Here is a 27,561-nt window from a genome sequence, read left to right as displayed (position 1 = left end):
GGACTAAAGGGCCTAAGTTTCATGAGAAGCTCGGTAGCAGTTGTCTGTGCTGTGTCAACGACAGATCTGCTTGGTCCAAGACTTTAATACTGAACCCACTGGGGTTTAAAACAAAGCCATGTACTCGTGGAAAGATCTGCCCTTATACCCAACTGTCTGGATTCAGAATGAACAGTTGGATTTTTAGGTCTATCGTTTGATAGTCTGGTTTATTCATAGGCCGATTTCAGGTACCTGGGTAGGTACTATTTTCTTCATGATTATATGTCAGCAGAAACGGGGTAATCTTTACTTAGAGTTTCAAAACATGTGTTTACCCCCACTGAATCTAACATCGTTATTATTTGTAACACCCTTTCATCCTCACACAAAGGTTCTCTATAATATCATCAATGTCGCATGTCTGATATTCCTTCAAAAAGGCGTCTTTCAAAACCACGTACATAGGAGGTCTTACAACGGTCTGTTTGATCTTTGTGATAGACAGTAGTTTTCAATACTTTCAAAATAATTTTACAATGCATCAGCTCAATTTGATGCAGGGAAATGAATTGTGTAGAATTGAAATGATGAAACTATCTTTACTGTTACCATCGAGACTTCAGTACTCAGATGCTTTGACAAGAGACATCCAAACTTAATTCAAACTCAAGTAATTCTAGATTAAGTGATAGAAGATTCAGACCGACGTTGCAAGCATGATGTCAGTTTTCTTCCGTAATTGGATAGAGATGTCTTCGGCAACTATCAAACTTCAACAGTCCTGGTATAGATGTCACGTATTGCTTGAAACAGTAGAAATTCCTTGTAATGTATCGCCGTCATCGCAGCTACAAAAGCAAGAAAATGACAGAGAAGATGCAAACCAAAGAAGACACTTAATGTCCGTGTTCATCCATAATTGGATAGGGCACGTATCCTTCATTTGCAAAAATGTCGAAATGTCATTGCCAACTATCAAACTGCTACTGTACTGATATAGATCTCGTATTTCATAAACCATTTCAGGTTTCCTGTGTTGCAGAATGCTGTTCAGATCCCAGGAACCTGTTAACATTCATTCTATGTTTCAATCAATTGATGTTTACGTCATATTCTTCGCCGTTTTCATTTCGAAATATTCCTGTAGATTGTTAATGGCAATAAATAGTTAGTCAGTAATCAGTATTGCAAGAGATACCCGTGAATGTACGCTTTAGAAATGTACCTACGCAACGTATGCTTGTGGTAAAGTGGCACTAGAAGGATCTGTTGGCCAGGCTCACATCATGTTTCACAAATGTCATCCTATGCCAATCGCTTAAATGAATCCTGACACTGTTGACCACTGGTCTGGGCCAGACTCGATTATTTACAGACCGCCGCTATATAGATGGAATATTGCCGAGCGCGGCAATAAACACCAAAACCAAAAACCAAAACTAAAAAAAGACTTTGAGTGATTCCAACAAACAAAGCTATGAGATGTGACAAGCACTTTCTAAGCTTACCTACTGAATTACTACAAATCAATACAAAAGTTACACATTATAGCAAACGTTTTGCTGTTGATTGCATTGTAATGGTTGTGGCAGTGTAAATGTGCATGTTAGTAAATGCCTTTCAAACAACATCGTACAGCTATAATACTGCTGAAACAAACATTTACTCATAATATCCACAATTGTACAATGGACTCTGCTTATACCAGAGATTTCTTCTGGATGGAGGAAGGATTTTGTCACTTCTGTTAAACACAGACACACAGAACCCAATGTTACTACACTAACACTAACACTGACACTAACACTAACACTAACACTAACACCACACTAACTTCCCCATACGAATGTGCCGCAAAAAACTGCAAAATTTTTCATGAGGCGTTAAGCAATATTTGCTCACTTCCTGCAGTGGGGGTATTTTGTCCCGGAAGCTGACAGCGGGGGCAGTATCACTGGGTTTTTTCTTTATTATTCTACCGTCAATAACCAAATACATATATGACACATATATCTTGGGCGTTGGTGTTGTAGTAATGGAACTACATTAACTATCAAACTATATACACTATGCAGTAGATAGGAGACAATCGTTAGAAATGTCCTCATTATGGAAATGCAGTAGCAATATTTTTTGCTTCATGTGTGTGTGCATAATGAACAAATTTCATAAATCTTTACCTACACAGAAGAATGCATTGATCGCTGCTCTAAATCTGTTTAAACATGTCATTGTGTGTAATTTACGACTCACATAGATAGCGAAATCTTCATCGGTATGGACACTGCAATCGTTGAATGGGAAATGTATTTAATCCTGTAGACTGTAGATTGTCATGTGTAAGCTTCTTTCTGGTTTCACCGTAGGATAACATATGGCTCCCTGTCTATTAACGTCCCATGCACGTCTCATGTATCGTCAACTGATGGCACCTTGCGGAGTTATGTTTATTAGCCAAGTGTTTTAGTTACTGCTCAGTGCAATATTTTCTTTCAGCTCGTGACATGTTGTTTATGTATTTGTCAGTAGGCTCTTTTGAACAAAACATTAACTCGCAGCAAGGTGCCCACTGGAGAATGCACTTCACACATTCTTCAAGATTTACTGAATCATCTCGTCTAAACGACTCTGATCTGGTGATCTTCAGATGAAAACAAATTTGATTTTCGAACTATTAACTTCCCTGCCCATCCGAACACCGATCCTACTGGCCTTGCAGTGGCGTTATCACTTTGAACAATTATCCTTTCTTAATACTCTGAATCAGAATCAACATGATCCTTTAGTCAGATCATGCACGAAGCGCTTCTTTGGACGTTCATCATATTCACGCCAAGTGTTCGAGAAAAGCGGAAAGCACCGGTTTGTGTTTGTGCCCTCACCGAAAAGCCACCACACAGTCAACTTTTCAAGTTTTATTATCACTATCCCGCATGACCTTCGCAATGAAACATTCCAGTCCTTGATCACAATTAATGAGTACTGTGGTATTGTTCAACAACAATCAAATATCCAATTCCCATCCACGGATTACTCTCCTGAAGAAGCAATGAAAGCGAGCAGTGACACAACTCATCTGTTTCAAACTGAGGTACATGCATAATGACTGAATCAGGAGCTCACATGATAACATCGGTAACTTTCAATTTCCAAAAATCAACTTTCCCTTTGTGTCAAACAGCAGTCCTCCAGCTCCACTTTGTATATAATTAATATAGGTGTCATCGAAAATGATCTTTCTCCTACGATTTGAAAGAGTGTCCTAGTATCTAGCCCCGGATAGATAAGCCAGGAGATAGATGGCATCGGGAATCAAGGGGTGGTGCCAACAGGCTACTGTTGTTGTGCCACGATGGTACGTAATCGTATGCATAGATGGAATGTGTGTGTACCGTGGCATTCTGCCATCGCCGTGTCACTGCGTGTTGAATACACCACCGTAAGCAATGGGGAAATGGACACTCGGTTAGGACTGTGTTCTCTCACGAATCGAGGTCCACTCTCGATTTCTGTGACCCTGTCAATTCAATTTGGAAACTTCCTAATTATCCTTTAATGGGCGATAACCTAAAAGAGCTTTATTGTTTTCAATGTGGGTCAATAATGATATGGGGTGGTAACACATTGACTGACTGAACTGCGCTCCATATTGTCCATGGCACAAGTCAATACTATCGGGGTCGTTATAAAACTGCTTTTATAATGTGATAGCGTCGATACCCTCGTAGATAAGCCGTATTACTCATGAGAAACAGAAAATATAACACTGATAAAGTATTAAACTATGATCATGGAATGATGTCACTTTAAAGAAGTCAAAGACGATGTATCGGGTCAAGTTCGGATTTCATGGTCAGCAGACTATCAAACCTCGATCGTTCCAGGTCCCCCATTTGGTGACGAGTCAGTAATGAAGACAGGGATCGGCCCACAGGAACCAATGTAACGTCAATACGGAATCTGTGTTGGGTTACGTATTGAATGATGTGTCTATAGTCAAGAGCAGCGGTAGCCCGACCCCCATGCCTAAGCGGCCATGACAATGACAGACTAATGTCTTGACGTACTCCCTGAAGAAGTTACAAAACTGTCACAAGGTTTCCATGCGTATCTCTGACTCGTGTTGCTATTTGTACATCGTGCTCACTGCCAGCTCTCTGACCTGACTGTTAATACTTGGTCATCAATAGCAGACGCGTATATGTCAACCTGAAAATACATCAATCACTCTCAGTGGACTGAGAGGAACGCCATGGGTTAAGATACGATCAGTCGACTCATTAGAAACATGCCTTTAAAACGTCGACCACCAAGACTTAATCACACCAAGCGCACAGAACACACTGCGTCTGATCACCTACCTCAACACCCACCATCACATCACACCAAACATCCATAACACAATATGTCTGATCACCTACCTCGACCACCACCATCTCATCACAAGAAGCATACAGAACACAATATGTCTGATGGCCTACCTTGACCACCACCATCTCATCACAAGAAGCATACAGAACACAATATGTCTGATGGCCTACCTTGACCACCACCATCTCATCACAAGAAGCATACAGAACGCACTGCGTCTGATCACCTACCTCAACACCCACCATCACATCAGTATATTTGGTTCTATCATTTCAGTTTGGCAACAGAATATGTATAATACATTAGTCATATGCAACTGACCACAAAAACATAAGCGCTTAAGCGTGACTCTGCGAGGCGTTTTATATATTAGGCGTGAACGCCGCATTCTGACACCCGCCTGTAAATATGTTGCCTTAGGCCAGACACCTCAGTGACACCAGACAATTTAGTGGCACCTGACCATTCAGTGGACAATAGCACGATCCACATGTAATCAACCGATTCAACAAACGCAACTGTATTAAGTCCATTTAGTGGCCCCCTCCAGGATGTGTTGCTGGGGGCCATTGTTCTTACCCCCAAACCCCTTGGGTCTTAAGTGATGTGCGCTTAGTTCTGCACATTGATCACAGAACGAAAGTGTTGATCATGTGCGCCTGTTTCATGATATTGCCTTGATGTATGAATGATGAATGCATGTCTGCAGAATCTTACGTTCCTAAACTCTCAGTAACAGGAGATACAAGCCAGCGTTCAAATGTGTAGCCACTATACATTCAAACATTTACAGCAAACAAGGCGGTATGCCGAACAGCCAAACGGGATTTTTGTTTCTGGAGATCGTACACTACTTTAGATTTTTGTTTGACACTCGTAAAAATATTTGACATCAGGACTGTCAGAAACTTCATACGTCCACGACACAAACCTTCGAATGATGGAATGTTTAGAAAATAACTCACAAGCAGCATGACATTATGGATTATGTGTCCCGAGTGGAATTAACATCCTTAGTTGCCAGCATTGGAGAGGGATTTCAATATCAATTTCAACCCTAAAGTATAACCTCGCTTTTCATATCTAGGCATTCGGGTCACTTGTCATCAGCTGTGAGATATACGACCTTTTAGTTATTACAAGTAACCATCCGTGTGTGCACAATCACCTAATACAGCATTACAACTCACCTCGCTGTTCGTGAGGTTGACGAGCAAAGTGTCCTGTAAATATTGTAGCGTTTAATGAACAAAACACAGAAATGTATATGGCTTTCTTTGATCATAAAGATTGCAAAACGTTTTTTTAAAAAAAAAGAAAAGAAAAAAATGCAAGAAAATAGCATTCAAACAAATTCTGCATCAGTGACAAAAAATGATGCCATCTTTGTCTTAACTTGGACCACGATCACCCTTGGTTCTCTTGTCTATTTGGACAGACATTATGCTCATCAGTCGATGTAGTTGTAATGTACAATTTGCTATCTTGGTAGAATGTTCTAAGATTTAATATTATATGTTATGCCGCACTAGTGTTCATCAATATATCGTTTGAAACTGGACTGTTGTGTCAATTCTTTGAATGTCATTTAGAAGTGAAAATACATAAGAATGAAGATTTTTATGGATATCAACTTCTTTATGTGAGAACACAACGTTTCGGAGTTGGTGAAGGAGTAAGCATTAACTCCGAAACGTTGTGTTCTCACATAAAGAAGTTGATATCCATAAAAATCTTCATTCTTATGGACTGTTGTGACCCGGAAACAGTCCCCAGAACAGTTAGTATGACACGGTGGAAACTACTGGAAAATATTGCCGGAAACATCGTAACGAGCATTTTGTGTGTTTCTGTTTGTTCGATTTTCCATTCTACCATCCCGTAACAGGTCTTACACAGTCTGTAGGAATCTGAAAATATTTCAGTTTCTCTGGATAATTGTGTAATAGACATGGATAAGCATAACGTACGGAAAGAATGGAGTGCGTTCTAAGTCGATGAAGTTCCATAATTTCCTACGAGCACGATCCGCATCTAAGTATAATACTTTCTAACAATGAATTCATCAGGACATTCGACAAAATTCCGTTTTCCAGAATTCTCTTAAAGAAATGAATCATATTGACATAGTAACTGACGTACTAAATTACTATAATTTCAGAAACCAGAAGAAAAATGTGACATTATTCTTACTCAACCTTGCATGTATATAAAGCATTCTTTTAGGCAAGTGCCTAATCGGAATAACACTACATTTAACCCACATGAATGGGAGCAAAACGACAAGATAATCAAGCAATGCGGATCTCAGAACAAACACATGCTGACCTTCCAAACATTTGCCCTGATCGCTTTCATGAAACAACAGAGGCCCGTGAATAGCAAAACACAACGTCAGATGCAAAGGCTTTCCTAAACATCACTCTACACCGAATGGGTTTAATCTGTAAACATCAAGATCGACATTAAGCCTACTGGGACAATCATTTGGATTGCTTCTTCGCTTTTAAGTGTAATTAAATAAACGTATTGATTCGTAATATTTCATTAAGTTTGACAGCCAACAAAAGTGTACATATTAGATTATAACCCCTCGGGTGAAAGGTCATCTCGTGGCCATTGAATAAGAGCTGCCAGATTTCACACGAATGACTCCCACGAGGAACACCGAATTCTTCACATGACGGTTTTCCGGAATCTCAGCTCTCGACACAATTATACGTGTCAATTCCCAGGAATGATCCGTAAAGTGAAAAATGGCTCGGCAAACGTTTTAAAAGGAAAGTTCTGTTTTCCAGTTGCTAGATACAACTATTTTCCGTGGATTAAATGACGAGTTTATTTCACAGATGTAGTGAGTGATGAAGGATGCCAAATTTGATTAAGATTTGATAGGTCCCATTTCAAATGCTAAAACGATTCGCTCCGCTCTGCGCGAAAGGGTCGGTCGTACAATGTTTCAGTAAATTTAATTACAATTTACAACCGTGTGTTGCTTTAAACGGGGCTCACGATGTGCCTTGATCTTAGTTCATAGATAGACTGTCCTTCTTATCGAATGGGTGTTTGGTGTTGGGTTTTTTTAGGGATCATTAACCAACATATTAAAGTCTTCATTCCATCGGATAGGACATGTACCCCCGGGATATTAATGCCAAGTGTCTGTGCTCTTTACGGACTGTAGTCACACTGCTAAACAAACATGATACGTGTTATTTCGAGAACGTCGGGTCTGTTTTGAAAATGGAACAAACACTAAGTCGAAGACTTAGTTTGTTCTTGTAGATATTGATCAAACTTGACATTTACTGAACGTGGTATCCATTCGCCTACTGAATATAACCTATTTTATAAATTGATCGTAGAACGATATATATTGCGAAAAGTATCCCAATACGCTGGACTTGAATACGTCCGAAAATCACGTCAAAAGAGCCAGCTTGGAGCACACATTCCCCAATTCCATGCATACACCTGTATTGTGTAAGGCAGAAATGTTGGCATAAGTTCTTTGGTCTCTCGGTTTGAAATATAGTATGCAACGGTGCAGGGGCTGAAATGTATCATTGGCCACATGGCTACGGGACGTGCTGACAGTAGGCATTGTCAGTAACTTATGTTATAAACTTATCATTACTTTCACATAAAACAATCTGTATGCTATCAACCAGCAAGGAGAATTGTCCATATTTGAAAACTGGCGTAATTCAATCATGACATAATTCAATTTATTCCAAATGTTCACCATATTTTCAACTGTGAATAGTAACTGAATGGTTGAAGAAATATTCTTAACTTCCCCCAAAACAGTACCAAATGTTAGAAAATATTAACCGAAATGAAAATATTTGAAGCTGTCTAATTTGATTTCAAACTCATTTTAGAAAACGTATCTAAGAGGTTAGACATTGGTCCCTTCCGAAACATGTCTTAATGCAGATATAATAACATTGTGTTATGATTCACACAAGTTTTCGCAAACAACTAAAGTATAATAATGTTTGTAATGTATTTCTCGATGTCCATTTATCAACTGCACGATTTCCAATTAATTTGGAGTAGTTGGGTTTCACTTCGTCAACATATAGGCACGGAAGGATGATTTGTTGCTGTGGCGTATGTTCAAATAAGAGAAGTTGTTAATACCCAAAGGAACTGCGTAAAAGGGGGCATGCTAAATCTTTGACCTTAGTTTAAATCCCCCATTTACATTATTCGTGTACAAACTTCAAGAATCGACCCCTAATAATGGAATATTAGATGCTGAAACAATATCATAAAGACAGACAGAATCACAGAGAGGAGATGTGGAGGAAGTTAGACATCAAGAGACTCAGCGATGTTAATGAGGTTGAAATAACAACAGATGAGCATGTGTTCTCTGCTGTATAAACTCCGGAAAATGGGTGATAGAACTAATCCAGCTCTCCGTTTGAATGTCTCAAAGTAATATGGTTACATATCACATGATATGGCTGAATAATTTTGCTTGTGGAACGTCACAGTAACAAGAGCATTCTATTAGGAGAGAAACAGGCGTCAAATGATGAACTGTCATTTCTGTCACTAATGTGTCAAACCTGGAAATGTTCTCTTCTTGCGTAGGATCAACGTTCTGAGAGCATGACTCAGGCCGAGAGCAGATCAAACAAGTCATAGCCCTGAATCGTTTGACTTTTTACCATCATTCATATAAAGTTTAACATACAAGAGGTTTTTCTGCTGGGAAAATGGAGTCACCCTTCTGTCAAACATATTGTGCAATGTTTATAGATACTGGGAATATTTATCCCTAATAACTACATTATGGATCAGATCAGGTTGTGTAACAGGTGGTCGTACAGAAGGGCGATAAAGAATATTCATAACGACATTATTTCAACTGCATAATAGATATTTTTCATGCTATGAAAATATTCTGGAAACTCTGGCATGACCGTTTTTTCTGACCCTGCGTACATGTTTATTTAAATAATGTACATTATTTAGGGAAGTTAACTTTTGAATGGTTTATAACGTGGAGATTCCCATTCACCTACTTAACAGACACACACAAGATAACAAAAATGCTATTTATTTTAGAAAAGGTTAGTACTTTCTGTCAAGTATCTTGCAAACGTAGCACTGTGTTATTACGTTATGTTTGTTTAGATGTTTGTCATATTGGAGAACCAGATTCAGTTACCTCTGCAAGATATTGAGAACAGGAGGTGTTTCCATGACAAACAGTAACCTTTCGCTGGATGTTCGTAAGGTGTTACAAGTCAAAATCCTTAATATTCTTGAGCACGCGGCCATTCCAAGGCCTTAATAATGGATTGCACTTTGGTGGTCCTAACCCTATATCTGTAGCACTTATCTGGGAGAGGGTCATCCTGTTGCCTCTATGAATGCAACTTATGGAGTAAACCTCCTCTGAAAAAAGTATGAAATGCTTGAAGTGTCACAACGCCAATTCTGTAAAAAGAAGTTCAGGGATTACACAGCCCCACTCCAAGTATTGTTATACTGGATACCATCGCTATCATGCCACTACAGTATGGAATAGATAAAAAGAGACCTCTACCTAGTAGTATTAAAGTTATGCAATGCAAAGTATAACTGTTTATCAAGTAATGTTCTAGTTCGCCTCAGTCAATTTATGTCAACGTGCAATGTACATGTACATACTAAAAAATACCCAACATACAATATGCTGCAACCTGTAGATAAGTATACCCTTAACGATATACTTGCTAACTATGTCAATAACTGTTAGTAAATAATAAAAAATCTCGTCCAAGGCTTAAACGGTTCTATTAAATCTCATCGGGACAATCCATTTTATGTTCATCTTAATTCAAGTCTGTCAAGACATATCAGCATGAGATCCAGTAACTAACATTAGCTCTGGATATTAGCCGCAGAGACGAATGGCAGGTGGATTAGATGAAATTGTTTGAAAAGAATGATATTGTAGAACTGTCGCCAATGGCATTGTAAAGCACGTGTTTATGCCATGTACGATTAATATGAATGACCGAAATGAGCTCTTCAATAACATATGTGATGTTTTGTATGTAGATTCTTTTGTTGAAATCTCTGATCAAGACGATGATGTTATTGTTGTGTCTTTACTTGGAGGATATCCAATAGAATGTATCATGTCATGGAACTAGAATGAAATGTGCAGGCAAACTTAAAAATTAATGTCAGCTATTTTGATGGCGATATCTGCTGATACCACGTAAGTATATGAGCAGTCTTGACTATATCACAAATCCATCTTACTCATTTGGCGTAAAATATATGATCACTACTACTTCACTTTTTCATTTGCAGCTATCTATCCACACAGAAGGGCATGTGCTAACGTTGATCATGGAACCACGTCATGGTATCAAAATGGAGCCAAGTCTTTAAATGAAGAAAATGATTCATTTGTTTGTTTGTATATTTGCAATTGTGTAACGACACAAACAGCATTAATCTTGCCATCCGACGCTGGCACTCATTTCCGTGAACATCACTGAGACATATGATGTTCCTGTATGATGTTGCCGAGTTCACTTCCAGCCTGTCTGAAATCAGATACATTACTTATCCCTTGCTCACAGTAAACCATGTGTAAGACTGACGTACCGAGTCACTGAACAAATGGGACTTAGTATAGGATTTGATACCTGTAATACCTTTAGTACTCCCGTGACAGCTTGGTTGATACTCCGTGCACTGTTCCATCGGTCTCCGACTTCTAAATAATAACCGTAATCATTTCGAGGTCATTAAACCAATCCGTATAAATTCCAGCACACAAAGGACATCTCTCTTCCCATATCTGATTTAATTCCATTTATTTCCAATATGGCAAACATCGATGTTTTAAGCATATTATAATTCCATTAAATTCTACAACGACCTCTGTGGGAGTTATCCAAGATATTAATCATCGATGACAGTTCACGTCTCCAGTCCTGTGCTCTTTGATCCGCACCAATCATGTATAAAGAGCCCTGCTAAGGAGGTTATTTTGCACATCACCTACCTTGCAACTAATGGGTCATGGAAGGAAACTTGATAAGATGAGAAGAAGAAAGCCGAAAGCTGAATCCGTCATTGAACAGTGCGACGGCCTGAAAATTCGGGGATATCATTCTTTCCTGATGTCTAACGCCAGGGAGGTGTTAAAATATTGCATTACAAATTACGCTCTTTGAAATGGAAGCTCTGCAGTTTTTTGGTCACTATACACGACTTCCGATATTGATTTGGGAATGTCGTATTGTGTTGTGCCACTGTTGAGCAAGGGCAATCCTCGCAGAGTTTACGTGCAAATGTTGTTTATTAGCTGATATTCCCAAAGTCATCAGAGCCATTGTTTCTAGATGGCTTCTAGAAAGGCCAGACTTTATACTTCAGTGAGCATCTGTCTAAAATTGAAGCCAGTGTGATAATATCATGAAAACCGACTATAAACTGATTGCTGGTGCATTGAAAGTTAAACACTGCCTCCCTCGCTATATTCCAGGTTTGTTGATGTAGGGAAAAGACAGTCGTCGTAAATATGAATGTGTAGTTCTTCACTTTGCGGGTGTCTGTCTCACGGTAGCAAGTTTAAATCTTATTCTATGTCAGCCATCTTCGACTGTCCAGGGTATTATATCTCCATACTCTCTGGATACTCAGGACCCAAAGATTCGTTTCGAAAGTGAAGTCAAGGAATCTGTCCCTCCTGTCACTGACTTCTCTCATCTATATGTTGTGTTTGGATAACTATTTCCAGTTTATTCGAATCTGCACGACGCTATACAAGTGTAGGTATCATGATGCGATGGATAATTTGAGATAATTTGTCATTAGAGACAAAACGGAAGTTGAGTAAGTGAATGCGTCTATGATAAAGCGTAGTCGTGGTATGGAATAGTCGCAGTCACGCCTCTATCTCAAAGTCTGCGCATGGGTATGGTATTCTTCATCGAGACATACAGATCTAATGTAATTCACTATGGTACGAGTTGCGGTGGCCAGCTATTGTCAAAATATTGATTCATTCAACACCTACAGTAAGAACAAAAATGAAGAAGTTCAGTTTCAAACAGAACTCTTTGATCTCTCTGACAACCGATTCAAATTATCGCAACATTTTATGAAATTTATCTTTTTAAATATAAACGCAAGTTTGCAGAACTACTTTAAAAAAAGTGAGTTTCCAGAACATTATCACTTTGCAAGGCCCGGTGGATTGATATGTCAATGTACAGGTGTTAAAAACAACAGTCTGTGACGTACAAAGTTTTGAACTGTCCTATGAACTTTCCTCTGCAAACGTGACGTCCTCCCTGCCCACGTACCTTACACAGAAGCAGACCATCACTCTGCTCCTAATCCGAGCGCCTAGAACAACATTTCTTGCTCTAAACAAATCCTCCAGCTATGTTCCTGCAAAGAACAAGCAAGATACGTGAGGAACCTAGGCTTCAGTCGGGACTGTCACAGATCTAGCACAGAATAATAACAGCCAAATAACACCAATAACCCGAAGCATCACACGTATCTGTAATGACAAACAGTCTTGAGAAAACAATGAGTACAGTTCCACAGTTAGCTGAGGTTAGAGTTGCATAAATGCTAACTCTACCGTTTGATTTGTGGTTTTGAAACATGAAAGGTCTTGTTTAAGGTCTCCGTGTCTCCGCTGACTTAAACCAGAAAAAAATAATCTGACACTTAGGTTCAACTTGGTCATAAAATTGTTTTTAGATAAAGACGTCTTTTGGAAAGTTTGAAAAGTGTGCATCTATTTAACTCCTAAAAATGTGTTTTTGTCTTTGTTTGATTGCTGTTTATGCCGCATACAGCATTATTCCAGGTGCACAAAGATTACCTGCATGGTGACCTCATCTTCCCTAGTTGATCTGCATGGTGACCTCATCTTCTCCAGGTAACCTGATCCGGTCCAGGACACTTGCAAGTGATCTCCTTGCGGATTTGTTTTGTTTCCTTGTGAGTATTTTTTCAGTAATCTGATCATTTTCTGCTCAAGATGGCAAACGTGAAAACAAGCGAGTTTGGCCAAGAAGTTGAAACTATGCTTCAGTAATATAGATCATCTGTTCTCCATATGCTGTCCATAAAAGTGTCATGCATTTATGTTCTTCCAACTATTGAATGTCTACATGTTTATCTACTGACGAGATGAATCGTTGATGACATAAGTCAATGATCAAATGATTTTCAGGTCTTTGAATGACATTTAGAAGTGAAACACATAAACAGGGGAACTTTATGGGTGTGAACGTCTCTATTATGAGGAACATAACACGTCGGAGCATATTCTTAGTCATTCACTAGATTTAGATTGGAACACGTTGGGAATGGTAGTGCTACGATGTAAATGTTTTATATTTGTTTACACTTTCGTAGAAGGAAAACCTGTTAAACCCTCAAGTGTATGCACGTCTCCTCTCTAGCAAACTGGGGCACAAGCATGTCTTTTCATATCGAAAAGTGATGATGTCAGGTCTTCACCAAGAATGTGAGCGTATCCTGTTCAGCAGGTGGAAAGGATTAGTTCACCATAACAAAACAAGGGAAGATATAATGTAAGCCAAAATTTCGTTTTGACCATAACTGTTTGTACAGAAATCTCTCCTGAAAGATCATAGGTATATGACGTGAAATTTGCATGAGTACGATGTTCGTTTCGCTGTGATGCAAGATGGTTGTCACAATAAATTGTCTACAGTGATGTATTATCGACCTTCTTGAAAAACGTCAAAATGTCACACCATGCACATGTATATGGCTACTGCGTCGTGCACGTGCATCCCATGCAATGTGTTTGGCCATGGGGTTTTGATAAAGAGAAATGGTTATGCGCTCTGTCTGCCTTTGAAAAGTTAATTAAGGCTTGTGTCCCTACCTTCTTAAAGAGTATGTGTCATGTTACATCATATCTTTTCAAAGTAAGGTATCGCGTTAACTAATGTGCTTATGACAGACGGTGTGATACTAGAAGCAATAATTATCGGATCCTGGCCCAACTAAGGGATATTAGACTTTGGCAATATTATAAGCATGTTGGACAAATACCAGTGCTCATTAATGGGCCGATGTCCGCTTTTGTTTTGTTAAACTGTAAGGAATCGATTTCCTGTCTGAACCATGAAATATACCGGTACATCTGAAAACCTACAAATACCATCGAAGCACTCCGCGGAAGCCTTGAGTAAAACTTTACAGATCAATACTCATTAGGTGGGGAAAGTGTTACTGGTTTGCAGCTCTGTAGGAAGTCATGGTTATCCCGCAGAGTTCTATTATCAAGCAATTTGAAACCCCAAATGGAAGTACACATAAACATTTAATCTGTTTTAACATCACGAACACACAAACATAATATAACCCATCAAATTATATATAGCTCACCTGAATAGAATATTTCTGTGTTGCATCCCACCCAACACACACACACACACACACACACACACACACACACACACACACACACACACACACACGGTAACCTGTATCGTCGTGAATCTTATCTATTTCAAAAGTAAATAGGATTTTAAACGTAATTACCTAGTTATTCACTCACCTCTGCAATGAGAGAGTTGAACACTTACCACTAGGCTTCCCCATTGCACCAGTTCCGTTATGAACGTTTTTCATATCTTCGCTGACATCACAAAGAAAGGTTGTGTGGTATATTGAAACATCTTTATGCAGTTTTCATACTGAGCATACCCTGCCTATTTCATCATCTAGACCAGTTGTAATTACATTACGTGTATGTGACTAACTACAAACTATATTTCATTGACCAGTGGATGTGTTAATCCGAGCTATGTCAGTAAAGTCTGTGGTTCCTCCTAAACATTGTTTGCCGTGTTACAGTTCAAGTGAGCTTCACGTTGATGACAGATGGATAATGTAGTTTGTTTTATTAAACTCTGTTGGTTGAGGATATAAAGGCGCCGGGTCGATGCGATAAAGCCATCCCGCGGTACTGCGAGCGTTCCAATACATCGTCTTGGTGATTCGGTCCCTCCAAGCCCTGTCTAGATTCATCGCGATCTCGTTACTCATTAAGAAACTGATCTTTGAAACATATCGACTAGGGAAAACGTTTAGAGTTTCTTGGTGTATATATCAATACGCCTGAAACATAGCAATTAGAAACTGAATATGTCAGTAAATGAAATTCTGTGTAGGTATGGACAGTATTATAAGCTAACTCGTCTCTGACATTTACTGAAGTCGTAAATACCTTACACTATTTTCACACATTTTGTAATGAGGGCGAAGGCAAGCGTGCCGTATAAACATGGCTTCAAATTCCTGATTTCCGACGATTGTGATGCATGGTCTCTCAGCATCATACTAGTGGTCGTTGGTTGAGACAGTGCTCACGTCGAACACCTGCATGTGTGTTAAACTGACACAGTGTTGAAACAGCAAACAGGCGTTTATCCATACTCACAAGAAACGTGAGATTGATCTGCGTGATCATCGTTTCACACCACAGTTAGCTTTTATCCAACAATATGACTGCAGACACTAAAGAACAAGAACAAACAACTGTTGGAACAAACAAACAACTATTATTAGCAACGACTAGTGTTATGTTGACCTGAAGCGTACAGTGTGATGTCCGTAAAGTGACAAGGTACATCGCTGGAACTGTAAAGTGGCCACGTACAGTACTGGTACACAAAGGCTGAACAAGTGCCAACTCCTTTAACTGGACATATGGTTAAGCGAACTGACATGATTGAACAAAAACTATGGTTTCGAACTGCGGAAACGTCGGACGGTTCAAGAACTTAGTTAACAAGGCTTAACGGTATTCTTCCCCTTATTGGAAAATCATTGCTGCGGGCAGGAAAATGAGGCTGTGATGTTATCGACGCATGTACTACCTGCTGTTTGTGCTGAGTAAGGTCAAGACCTTGTGCAGGATAACAGTATTCTTAATGACGAATTTGCCAAACATGCAATTGTGCCGCTGGTGATGTTTACGCATGGCTGTCAAAGAACTAGTCGAGCTGGCGTGCACGACATTTCAGAATGGCCAAGATTTTGATTGTTCTTGGTGTTTATTTCTTGTTTTGTTTCTCTCTGATTTTTTTGGATTTTGTGTGATTTTTTTTTCAAAATAGCCGTTTTCCTTGCGTGTACATCTCGGGTAACTTTATTACACCTAAAACATTCAACATGGTTCTATTTTGTTCGCCGACCTCTTTGGAGTCGGGGCATGAGCAGTCTGGTTGTTGGGAAGAAGGGTTGTTGGGAAGAAGGGTTGTTGGGAAGAAGGGTTGTTGGGTGGGTGATTGGGTGCCTGAGAGGTCACTGTATGAGCTGAAATGTTTGGATGTACATAAAACAGTGTTAGCTTCAGTTAACACATTAGATGAAGCTCTTACAGAATCAAGGACTAAACATGGCAGTGCACAACTAAGGTTTGCGTGTGTGTTGAGATATTGTAATGTTTTATGTTTGCTACTCAAAACAAAGTTTTCGTTCAACTGTTTACAAAGCTCACGCAATAACACGGCACAGAAAATTAAGTGAACACACGCCGTGATGCAAAGAGGAATGGAGACGAAATTGCCATTTTACACCTTAGAGCTTGTCTAGGATGAGGTGGAACGACGCCTTCGACAAGACTAGAGCCATGCGGTAAAACACGTAGAATGAAATCTTGATGACATGTGAAACAAAATTCATCGGCTGTTTCCTTTTTAAGGTCGTGTCCCTCCCTGACCGTGATTCGTTTCGTTTCGCAATTCCCATCAACCTTTCATCAAATAAATTACCAGATATGGTGTTACTTTCAATAACAGAACATTGCTTCAATCTGCAATAATCACCGTTATAACTATATCTATATAATCCTTATATGTTTTATAATGGAGACTCCTAGCAGGAGAGGAAGACGTGAGCCTGAACACAAGCCCTAACACTTCTCAACACCTACACAGATTGTCTGGAACTAAATTGACTGATATCGTTTACACATACTGTTGGCAGGGTCTGAATGAGCATGTGGTTACCACACACTCCCGGTCACCACATAGATGGTTAATGAATTGTAAAGAGCACTCGGCATGGGCCATGTCAGAGACGTAAACCACTTGTGTACGAAATAGGCCCTGAGTACCTGCTCCACGATACATTAGAACGATATGTTGCTTGGTAATCTAATGGGGAGAAAGAATGATGGAGACAATCGTTTTTCGTAAAGTGTTGTAACTGTCTGGAGTACAACTCCGCTACCACGAACTGTCGTGAGTTCGGGAGAGAGATTTGGAAATCAAATATAACCAGTTGCCAGAACAACATAACAAAATCACGAACCAATAAAAGCATTGTATCGTTTTCCACTGAGGATTCAAGAGAGACATTCATTTTAAAAGTGTTTTTGAATGAAACAATGGTGACTTGTGGTTACGGGTAAATTAAATGTGTATAGAGTGAGTTGGTTAAGTCTAACTCCATTTCGGGGGACTCAGACAAACACAACACAAAACCAAAACCAACTTTTCTGGACCTTTTCTCCATCCACTCAAAGAAAATCTACTATCAGCAAATGTGAGATAATCCGGATTATCAGGTGTCAGGATGAACTGTTCAATAGCATAACGTTAACGTTGTACAAAGTACGTCCTAATAGTAATGCTCGTCGAAACCACTGAAGCGGATAAAAGAGTTGGGATCAAAGTTCAACGATGGCTGACAGTGGGTGCTATGTTTAGGTTCCTGACATTGACGGTGTGAATTCGAATCCCAGATGGCACTCAACCCAACAATAGTACCAGGACAGTACTTTCCTGAGAAAGTGTAACCCCGACCATATCATGTGTTACATTTGGCCAATTTCTAAATGGCGTGGTGTATTCCTTGTATAGACCTGGATTAACATAATCTCCATGATGGGTTGTACACATGTCTGGAGACAGTACACCCTGGACTGGGAAGAGGTTTACCCATTCTCACTGTACACACAGAAAGTAGTGAAACAGTTTTAACGTTGGCGTAAATTACTACTGATGTTTCTAAATACGGCCCTTCGACATTCGAAACACGGACCTCAGCATCATCTGTACATGATGCCAGTAGTGAATTAGAAATGTTCTCCTCGACCCGATATCTCCATATCTCCATAGATACCTCTACACCAGGCCATTTCAACAGGTTCACACAAGTCACGGGAAACCGCCCCCGCCGTGATATGAGGTAATACTAGCTATATAGAGAACAGAGAATCACCGTCCATATTACATACCAGCAGTGACATCTGTGATAAGTGGAAACCGACAATTTCTGTTAAATATAAACTGTACTTACTATAGTTTTTATTATCCTTCTATCGATGTTAATTCCGCGGCGTCATGTAGTCAGAAGAAACAAAAAGCGGTCAGAAGCAATAAAGGTATTATTTATGAACATCTACATCGAGGCCTGTTTTGTAGCATTACAATGACGCCTGGTGGTCAGTAGCACAGTGACGATGAATGAGTAGGCTTGTGTAACTAATGATGTTTCATGTAGATATATATTCTGACACAGTACCAGTGGTGTCATCACAGAGTTCAGTCTTCCATATTTGTCATCTACCTGGTGGTTTAAGAGTGTCCACTATTGCCATGACAACAAGGTTTAGAGTAGCCTGCTCTATTGGAAGTATTCCTTACATCAGTTTACAGAATACCCACCAACCATGACCGTTGTGAAGACACTCCCTGACCGACCTATACCGACCTCTTGTATCGACGTATGTACGGAGTCATTCTGGATGTTCAAAATTCCAGACAAATGAGGGAAAAAAAGACCAAAACGTCTTTTATTGAGATGAAATGTTTATTAAGGCAAGAATACTGTCGGGGCTGGTCAGCAATAGAGTCACATCAAGAGTCACACAGAGTCACATCGAGAGTCACACAGAGCGATCGCGGTGTTGTAGCACGGAAAACAAACATAGTGCATGTTCCACCTCTTCGTCCTTCTACAGGTGCGTGGTGGGAAATGTACCAGTCACTTGTGCTGACGAGACGGTTTCGATGTCCCTCTACAGTAACAAGTCATAAGATTAGTGGCTACAGTTAAGGCTATCATTTGTAGTAGTGGAGACCTGGGTTCGGTAGTTCCCACTCATTCCTCACCCTTGTTACGTGTATTAGTCCTACGGTGTTACCATAGTTGTTTATGTGTTTGCCGATGTCGGTATCGGGTGTAATGCGTTAACTCACAGTGGCGGGCGTGGAGCTGTCGCCATGTCTGCTGTCACCCCTGCATGCACTATGAGTTCAACTCGTAAAGCCATACAGTCGTACGGTTGGCCCACTTGTCTCAAGCGTCATGTCTGGGCATAGTTGCCTGCCTTGAACTCGTAATTTCCACAAAACTGGTAAACGTCTGAGGCCTGCCCCGCAATGCTTTATTGTTCAAAGATATTGTAACCCCATCTCACTTAGGGTAACATTTCCCGACTTTCTGGTTTAAGCCAAATATATATTCAACTGTAAGTACATGATATGAAACAACTGCTTGGATAAGCCAATATATCATTCAAACACAAAGCAATATTACATGTATGTTTGCATTTTCAACCTGGCATTTCAGGACGCCACATCTAAAACATTGTGAGAAATTCGGGAGTGGCGAAAACGTTTTGCTTGTTACAGAAACAGAATGGATTTAGTTCCGTCTGCATATTACTACCGAGAGTATGATCCAAAAACATTATGCGAGGTATAGGAATTTGTCAGTATACGTTCCCAGTTGGCCATTTCCGTAAACTGAAAGAAACTTACAACTAATCGATCGATGAGAGGCACCAAAACACGACAAACCAATTTGAAAGCATGTTAAACTGCAAGTGCTTAACAGAATCCCTTCTTTTTTATCTAAATATACCCAAGTACCAGCTGCAAGGCCTTTGACACAAAATTGCAAGAATTTGTTTTAAAATCCCTGTGTATTAATAAAATTTTATCGGCGATAATTATCGTCATACCCTCTTGCGCTGAGACGATTTCGAGCACAATGTTCCCAAGAAGGGGCCCAGTCGATATTCGGATTGCCCAGGAATGAAACGACTGGTCACGAATGAACCCTGCGGGTGACATGAAAACTAGGGCGTTGTTGTTCAATAGGAAACGAAAGAAGTGGAAGTTGCACTAAATATTTCTTAACCCTGGCTACAACAACCCAGCGGGTGTGAGGACGGAAAGAGAAACATGGAGGCGTTGAGAAATGTACATCACAGAAATACGATTACACAATTCCTCATTAAAAGAAGCCTTACAGTCGATACATTGATTATACAAACCATTAAAGAATATCGTGTTCTTTAAGGTAAGAATGGCTCTCCACTCTCCATTAAGTGGTTTGGAATGAGCCCTGGTGTCATAGAGAAAGAAATCAATGTTGTTATAACGAGATTTGTATTGCAGTTGAAAGATACGACACTTTATAACAACGGATGTATTGCGATGAAAGATATATCTATCAATCAATCAGAAACTGAGCCTTGAAACGTTCTGCCGACAATTCAGGATAATATCATAATAACAATAACAATAGTAATCTCACCAAGCATATCGGCCGGCAAATAATTGTACTAACAATGAAATCAATTATATATTACATTGATCACAAATCATAAACAATTTCATTGATCACGTCCATTTAGTGATTCAGTATTTTCATTCTGTCACATGTCACACTTCACTGATGAGACAGGTCGAAAGCTGGGCAGGGACATTTTATATACAATACAACGAGGATTCCAATTTAGCAACACATTTCCGAGATTGTCATTGAACGGGGTCACGAAGCTGAGCGACGTCCTCACAGAAAAAACCACGGTGAAAAACAGTAGAAAAATATATTGTTGACTCATGGAGCAAAAAGATCTGTTCGTTTACTGGCACTTTGAGCGTGTGTTGTCACCGTACCCGGCATATATGAAATGTACAAAAGTAGATGCAACATTTGCCTTGTCACTTTTGAAATGCACAACGCATCTGAAAAGGTCGATTTCACTAAATCTACACCGTTATTTAACCCAAATACTCTATGTGACGCAGAATACCACTACCACTGCTTTGGTGGATTTCTTTGTTCTACATGTTGAACACAATTGCATTGTACAACATATTTATAAATGTCTTATAGTGAGACGTATCAGGTGTGAAGCTGCGACTATGTGAATGAATATATTTCACCGATATTAATGTCTCTGAATATTACCCAGTGAAAAGAGGTATGGTCGTATTAAACAATCACGGAGTATAAAATCCTACCATTTCAGTCATACTGAATGAGATTTTTTATTCATACCATGACACAAAGTAGTACATTTCTGTTGATTCAAATGTTGAATCTGACGCAGCGAGAAAATTATCCTCAAAACACGTTTCAGTGAAACAAAACGATAATCTGAGCAAATATTTGGCATGAACGATATCCTGCATGAACGCTGATCGATAGCACAGCCGATGTCAACGTCACCAAATTAACACGACATATCACGCACCTCTTTTTCACATCAACGAAATAAATAATGCATAAAAACATTTGTACAAACGTTTGCAAAATACGAACACTTACATTTACATATACCAACAGGAATGAAAGTCGGTCATGCTATATAAGCATGTATTGTCCATCGCAGTATTGAAACTGTTTATTAACAGTTAAGCCCTCATGACTTGTATATTGTCTTCACTTCGTTCAGGCACTGTCACTTATATTTGAAATTCAAGTCTATTCACAGTAGTTATTGTCATCTTTCACAGAACACTTCCTCAAAGTCATCTGGGTTTAACGTGTAACTCCCTGACGTTGTAGTGTTATCGTCATCATCGACACTACGAGGGAGGCTATGGTAGGAGCCAAGATGCGAAAATCCGGATTGGTCCTGTCTTGTATAGTATTCCCCGTTACTGATGATTGGAACGTTTGTTCTTCCATTGAACTCCTTCGGAAATTTGGCGTGTTTTCCGTTTCCTTGATATCTCGGCCCGTTAGCTACACTATCTGTACTGAATCTCACTTTTGGTTGATTTCTTTGGTTATTACGAAATGTAGAATCTTGAATGGAATGGATGTCTCGAAATGATGATGTTGGAGGTAAGGATATTTTGTTGGCGGTATTTGAGTTGGAGAAGGTTGAGAGAGTGCGGGACTTCTCCGGCATGTTTTGCGGGGTAGACTGGGGAGAAAATTCTTCATTTTCGTCGATAGCAACCGAAAATATCTGATGACTGCCGCTAAATCCTGAAATATAGCAGAAACATTAAGTTTGAATACGATGTCCAGTGCGGCAAAAACAAAACAAAACAAAAACAAAAGTAACAAATAGCTATACTAAGTTTCATAATTTACAGAGGTACTTAACAACCAAACGTGACGTCATCGTCAGATCTGTTGATACAGTCAGGGATAATGATCGTCCCGATCAACCAAGTGCATTTATATATAATACATCTCATCCACGTGTGCCACTAATCTCACTAGAACATACATCTCGTTCACGTGTGCCACTAATCTCACTAGAACATACATCTCATCCACGTGTGCCACTAATCTCACTAGAACATACATCTCATCCACGTGTGCCACTAATCTCACTAGAACATACATCTCATCCACGTGTGCCACTAATCTCACTAGAACATACATCTCATCCACGTGTGCCACTAATCTCACTCGAACATACATCTCATCCACGTGTGCCACTGATCTCACTCGAACATACATCTCATTCACGTGTGCCACTAATCTCACTCGAACATACATCTCATTCACGTGTGCCACTATCTCACTCGAACATACATCTCATTCACGTGTGCTACTAATCTCACTCGAACATACATCTCATTCACGTGTGCCACTAATCTCACTCGAACATACATCTCATTCACGTGTGCCACTAATCTCACTCGAACATACATCTCATTCACGTGTGCCACTAATCTCACTCGAACATACATCTCATTCACGTGTGCCACTAATCTCACTAGAACATACATCTCGTTCACCTGTGCCACTAATCTCACTAGAACATACATCTCATTCACGTGTGCCACTAATCTCACTAGAACATACATCTCATTCACGTGTGCCACTAATCTCACTCGAACATACATCTCATTCACGTGTGCCACTAATCTCACTCGAACATACATCTCATTCACGTGTGCCACTTATCTCACTCGAACATACATCGCATTCACGTGTGCCACTAATCTCACTAGAACATACATCTCATTCACGTGTGCTACTAATCTCACTCGAACATACATCTCATTCATGTGTGCCACTAATCTCACTAGAACATACATCTCATTCACGTGTGCCACTAATCTCACTCGAACATACATCTGATTCACGTGTGCTACTAATCTCACTCGAACATACATCTCAATCACGTGTGCCACTAATCTCACTAGAACATACATCTCATTCACGTGTGCCACTAATCTCACTAGAACATACATCTCATTCATGTGTGCCACTAATCTCACTCGAACATACATCTCGTTCACGTGTGCCTCTAATCTCACTCGAACATACATCTCATTCACGTGTGCCACTAATCTCACTCGAACATACATCTCATTCACGTGTGCCACTAATCTCACTAGAACATACATCTCATTCACGTGTGCCACTAATCTCACTCGAACATACATCTCATTCACGTGTGCCACTAATCTCACTCGAACATACATCTCATTCACGTGTGCCACTAATCTCACTCGAACATACATCTCGTTCACGTGTGCCACTAATCTCACTCGAACATACATCTCATTCACGTGTGCCACTAATCTCACTCGAACATACATCTCGTTCACGTGTGCCACTAATCTCACTCGAACATACATCGCATTCACGTGTGCCACTAATCTCACTAGAACATACATCTCATTCACGTGTGCCACTAATCTCACTAGAACATACATCTCATTCACGTGTTCGACAATCTCAAAAGCATTACATTCATCATTTGATCCGGGCTTTGTTATAGATTAGTAACATAGAAGGTTCCAGTCTTGCAGATAATGCCATCTGCAATGTCCAACTGCTCCAAGAGTATACGTCCTAATGTCTCCTGTGATAGATGACTGAATAGGAGATACATTAGGTATCCGGGCAACAACCGATCAGTAGAAACGATCGATCAACGGAACCACGAGCCGACATTTCGTATAGGTTCCTTCTTTGAATATTGACACTGCGTACACACTAATCTAAACACTGACTTTGATAATACAATTTACGTACTTCCTGTCCTATGTATACCCACATACTGCCATAGAACTGTCGGCGATTGTTGTTGGGTTTATAACTGAGAAAGAAAGAACTAATTGGACCATAGCCTGACCTTTCGATTTTTAACAAAATATTATTTCTTCAAATCGTTTCCCTGGTCTTTGAAATGGGCTACGGAAACAGCATTGATTTGCATTACTATAAAAAATAAACGAGTTTTCAGTAAGAACATGGCTTAAGGCTATTTATAATTCTTAAGTAGCATCCCTTTATGCCAAATGACGGTGGAACCACATTGTTTCTTGAGGAAATACCACATGCAGTTGTGTCAGGTTTGTAAATACAACTTTCTTAATTGCTGGTGGTGGTAGCCATTTGTATTCCTCTCCATAATGACTACGTGCACGCCGCTCTGTTAATGAGGAATTCTTTCAAACGCGCTTGTACAAATGTTGTTATGTTGTACTTAATTGCAAATGTCATTCTACTTTCTATTCGAATAACGATTAGGCTTAGAGCTAGATTTTTTTATATGCTGAGAAAAACACAATAAAGCGAGAAGTAGTAGTAGTAGTAGTAGTAGTAGTAGTAGTAGTAGTAGTAGTACCTTTCAGATCCGGAAGTGGTGGTAGTTGAATATCCTCCTCACTTCCGCCTCGGCCACTGTCGCTTGTGGTTGTCTCCCCTGATGCATCACTGCGCACATCTTCGCTGAATGGCGGTCCGTGCCCCTGAAACGGAATGCCATACATTAATGCCAATGCTTCACGCACCATTTCAAATCGATTGAAGTATAAACGTGATTTCTATCTGGCATCATAAGCCTGGCCATTAGGTTTCGTCTTTCTTTCCCGTAAAACCTGATTCGATAACCTAATTACCCAATTACACATGTACTTCACCAAATCTGTCCTCAGTACCAATTAGTCAGTCTCGGCACAGGTGTGATAGGTCTACACTAGACATACGCACGGAAGGTAGAAGACTCTAACAACATTTAACTGCAATGGTAATGCGTCTAAATATCAGAAATAAATCTCACGGATTTAAGGGTAGGCGTTTGTCTTTGTAAGAAGTCGTGACTGTTCATCTGTAAATGCCCATCCACGTCTCTGGATATACCAGTTAGACAAAATAATTGCATGATTATAATCCGACTAAAACCCGACCTTGTAACAGCAGCACCAATACACAGAATTAAAGGGAATTACAGACAAACACAGTCTTTGAATGATTCGTAACAAAACAATACACGACAAATAATTACAAAAACTTGTGTTGCATCGTCTAAAACATTACAATATTTAACATGCAAGCAGGAAATATCTCGCATTATGTTATGTTCCGACATGCTGACCAACCTGTCAGTGAAAACCCCAAAGTGGACACTGCGGTTATGCAAACCATTCACATTATGATTGCAAAAGCAACAGCAGTCAACCACGCCAACGTCAATTGCTAAAATGACAGCAATGCATTTTCCAGGGTTACAAATATGCTGCGTGTTCCCAAAAGAGGATTAACCATATTTCATATTAAATCAGACAAACACGATGTTCAAAGTCTTATCAATACAACTGGAACGCTATCACCATACTAATACAAATCGGATGAACGCGAGTATTAAAGTTTTTAGATAGCTGCCTTTTACACTAACGACGAAGGGTTGCATTTAGATATTAAATCTGTCTAGCTATTGTAATGCACACGACCTATCGCTCAGCTACCATATAAAGATAGGACCGGGATCCGTCTATTGACACAATCACGTTTAGAACGTTCAGGCAGATAATTCAGCCTTTTGAACAGGCGTTTAGGGATCCCATTGAAGCTAAGTACAACCGATGACGTTAGATAGAGCTGCATAACGTCATGCTGGGGAATTAAACGTGACAGTTTGGGTTGTATTGGTCTCACAGTTATAGGATCTTAAGGGATATAACCATTGCAGGTCAGCTAACTGATAGAGGTTCGGCCTCGGAATCATTTACAAAAAACGTTTTTAATTTCTTTTTGCAGGTTTGTACTTTTAGATCGATGGCTTTGTTTGTCGTGAAAGAAATTCTAAGGGGAATAAGGTCTGGCACATAACATCAATTCAGAACAAATTTGTTTTGCTTGGTTGTTCTTAGATTCAATATAGTCCTTGAGGGAGAGCCGATGCTAAGTCCTTAAGACCATGTACTATGCTTCAAACACAAATCTGTTACCAAGAACATAATCACTTGGGGATATTGCTGAAGATTGATAATTCGATCTGGGCAGGCTTATGATTGTAATCCTTATTGCATGTGCCAGACTCGTGGTACACTGAGAGACTAAAACAGCCGAAATGAAGGAAAGAGGAAAAGTGTCATTGCTTTGATGACGTCGTATTATATAATAGTGCCCCGAGACTGTTGATAGACTGTGAGGGATAGCTCTGATACGTATTACTGTCCATCAAATTATTGCATGGCAAGGACACTCCACTTTGTGTACTACTGATCGTTTGTGTTATTCAAGCCATTGACCGCTCATCGACTTGACGAAGTCCAGTTTGGACAAACAGCTGACATGGCTCATTTCTGACCATTGATCGCAGTCGATAGCTTTATGTGAATATGACAAAATAGGTTTTAAGCTCGAATCTTTATAACGCTGATAACTCCCTTTGTAGTTATAATTGCACGGTGTATGATGTTTGGCTTTCCTCGACCCGCCAAGCCCCAGGGGTTGAACCAGACAGGGTGTTCACGTCGGGGCGGTTTGATGCACCAAGCCTTTCAGTTCTATAGTCAAACACGACAATGAAATATTATTTTTCGATGAAAATCATCAAATTGAATGTTCCAAAGATGAAAGATAATGACAAAGGCTAGATCCCGGAGAACATTTCTTTTAGTTGGAATTTCCTCAGGGAAATATCAATCCCCGTATCTTCAGACCGCTTGACAGTAC

General features: G+C 39.8%; 1 protein-coding gene across 4 annotated transcripts in view; it reads right to left on the bottom strand.

Annotated features, from left to right (window-relative positions):
• Positions 1 to 19,178: 19,178 nt before the first annotated feature.
• LOC137274658 (protocadherin beta-3-like) overlaps positions 19,179 to 27,561 on the bottom strand; it is a 46,688-nt gene continuing 38,305 nt past the window's right edge. For all 4 annotated transcript variants that reach the window (XM_067807976.1, XM_067807977.1, XM_067807975.1 and 1 more), the window contains 2 exons: positions 25,229 to 25,352; positions 19,179 to 22,620 (listed from right to left, as the gene is read on the bottom strand). In XM_067807976.1, the coding sequence (XP_067664077.1) occupies positions 22,127 to 22,620; positions 25,229 to 25,352 (618 nt within the window). In that variant the 3' untranslated portion in view covers positions 19,179 to 22,126. The remainder of the gene's footprint in view (positions 22,621 to 25,228; positions 25,353 to 27,561) is intronic.

Source organism: Haliotis asinina, chromosome 2 (assembly GCF_037392515.1).
Source record: "Haliotis asinina isolate JCU_RB_2024 chromosome 2, JCU_Hal_asi_v2, whole genome shotgun sequence".
In the NCBI taxonomy this organism is placed as follows: Eukaryota; Metazoa; Mollusca; class Gastropoda; order Lepetellida; family Haliotidae; genus Haliotis; species Haliotis asinina.
The sequence above is the reverse complement of the archived record's forward strand: the minus strand, read 5'-3'. Positions and strand labels throughout refer to the sequence as shown.